Here is a 2,061-nt window from a genome sequence, read left to right as displayed (position 1 = left end):
GTTATTATTTTAAAAATAAAATGTTTAATTTGCTTCAACTTAAGTGATTGTTTTTACATCAATGGAAGTGTCCATTTTAATTTTTAGTATGTCAAACAACTTTATTCTATATTTGAAAGTCTTACAAATTTTAAAATAAAATGTTTGGACTAAATTCGATATCGATATTTAAATATATTCAAGTTCATTAATAAAGATTTTTTTTTCTTCGAAAAACATATTTCAAGGATTGAATCTTATAGTAATTTTGCATAATAAATCTCTACTTGTGGAGATTGGATGGGAGCATCCAAAACATATCTTCCAAGAATGCATAGGGCAGACCACCTCCCTTAGAACTAGTTTTAAAGTTCCAGGATAAATCATGGGCCTACCGCAATAGCTTTCTTGACAGGGAAAATCCCCGTTACGAAAAAGAAAAGCAGCAAAGTAGAAAAGAAAAGGAAAAGCGACAACCAAAAAGCTCATATACAATGAAAGGAGAAGATATGAAGGATATGCTGCTGATGATGAAAAACAGAAGCACTAGTAATCTCAGGAATGGGATTAGCTGGAAACTTTACGAAAACCCATTTTATTATTCTAATCATCAACAACTACAGTGCCAAAGTAGCAAGCACCTTCATCATCAACTGATACCAGTAATGGATTCCGAATTGGGTATTGCTCGAGCCCAGATCATCGACTTGAAAGCTGAGGTGGAGTACGAACGTAAAGCACGTAAAAAGGTGGAGTCTCTCAATAAGAAACTGGGTAAAGAAGTAGCTGAAGAACGAAGGGGGAAAGAAGCATTGGAGAGTGTGTGTGAAAAGCTTGCTAGAGAAATCACTTCAAAGAAATCAGAGATGGATCGAATGAAAAGAGAGTTCGAGGAGGAAAGAAAGATGCTAAAGATAGCTGAAGTTTTAAGGGAAGAAAGAGTTCAAATGAAGCTGGCCGAGGCCAAGATTTTGTTCCACGAGAAGTTAAAAGAATTGGAGGAAACTAAACGCAAACAATCTGATATTGAAAATAATAGCAAAGCTGTTTCCGATTCAAGAGAGTCAACGAGATTTGCATCGAGTGAACAACCATCATCATGTTACCAAAATATAAACAGTACTGCTACTGTGTCTTCATCAATGGCGGTTCAGCAAAAAGCATCTCAAGAAGCTGAGAATCCTCACATAAAGCGAGGGATCAAAGGGTTTGTTGAATTTCCAAAAGTGGTTCGAGCAATTGGATCAAAGAGTAGGCGTTGGGGTTCAAAGCTGGAGTGCCAAAAAGCACAGTTAAGGATTAATCTATCCCCATCCAAGTAATTGAACTTTCGTTTTTTGGAGGCTTAAAACTTTCTTTATTTTTCTTGTTGAATTGTTTCACCTTATTGGTCATTGCTCCCATACCCAAACTATCTTGTTCTTGATAGTTTATAAGAAAATAGTAAATTTATGCTTTGGGTTTTTAATTTGCTAACGGTTTTAGGATGTATATAAGTTCGTGTTCATTGAATATTGCAAGATTGGATAATGGAAAGACGTGATAAAAGCCTCATTGAACAATATGTTGGAGAAACCTTAAGGTATGACAAATTGGACAAAATATGCATTATACCAGTTTTCTTAATTAGAAGGGTTAGGGAGACCTTAATTCTTCTGAAAGTCCATCACTAAAATTTAATTAAAGTTTTTTTTCATGAGAATTGACGAATATAATCACAATCATAATACAATAGCAAACAAAATCATAAGGATAAAAAGATTGCTTTACTTTTTCTTTTTCTTTATTTTTTTGGAAAATAGACTTCCTATAGTTTAAGTAAGGGTTTAGAGTAAGATTTCCTTTTCAACCGACCACAAGAACTGTTGCTAAAAACTATGGCTAAGGATGCTCCTAAATTAGGGATGCTAGTGGAGATCCAAATATTCATCGAGATATAATTTCATTTTAACCTACGTGGATAGTATATATTCCATATTTTAACTATTATTCATAGTAAATTTAAAGTTGACGTGGATAGTTTACTTTTTTAGATATGTTATAGTATTGTGAATAGGGGTGTAAATGAGATATTAGTGCTCG

The 2,061-nt window shown here is 33.8% G+C and overlaps 1 protein-coding gene across 1 annotated transcript; it reads left to right on the top strand.

The window, feature by feature from the left end:
* Positions 1-473: 473 nt before the first annotated feature.
* On the top strand, positions 474-1,301 carry LOC108456396 (protein BRANCHLESS TRICHOME-like). The gene is made up of 3 exons (NM_001330014.1): positions 474-517; positions 551-1,097; positions 1,194-1,301. The coding sequence occupies exons 1-3, from the start codon at positions 474-476 to the stop codon at positions 1,299-1,301; spliced, it is 699 nt and encodes a 232-aa protein (NP_001316943.1).
* The last annotated feature ends 760 nt before the right edge of the window (positions 1,302-2,061 follow it).

This window comes from Gossypium arboreum, chromosome 9, assembly GCF_025698485.1.
Source record: "Gossypium arboreum isolate Shixiya-1 chromosome 9, ASM2569848v2, whole genome shotgun sequence".
Taxonomy (NCBI): domain Eukaryota; kingdom Viridiplantae; phylum Streptophyta; class Magnoliopsida; order Malvales; family Malvaceae; genus Gossypium; species Gossypium arboreum.
This window is presented reverse-complemented; position numbering and strand designations above follow the sequence as displayed.

Bases quoted from the DNA above. Each gene is read 5' to 3' on its own strand.
- LOC108456396 (NM_001330014.1), top strand. From the start codon at position 474: ATGAAAGGAGAAGATATGAAGGATATGCTGCTGATGATGAAAAA. The intron at 518-550 runs CAGAAGCACTAG...GAATGGGATTAG, and splicing joins ATGCTGCTGATGATGAAAAA to CTGGAAACTTTACGAAAACC. The intron at 1,098-1,193 runs AGTACTGCTACT...AAAGGGTTTGTT, and splicing joins CATGTTACCAAAATATAAAC to GAATTTCCAAAAGTGGTTCG.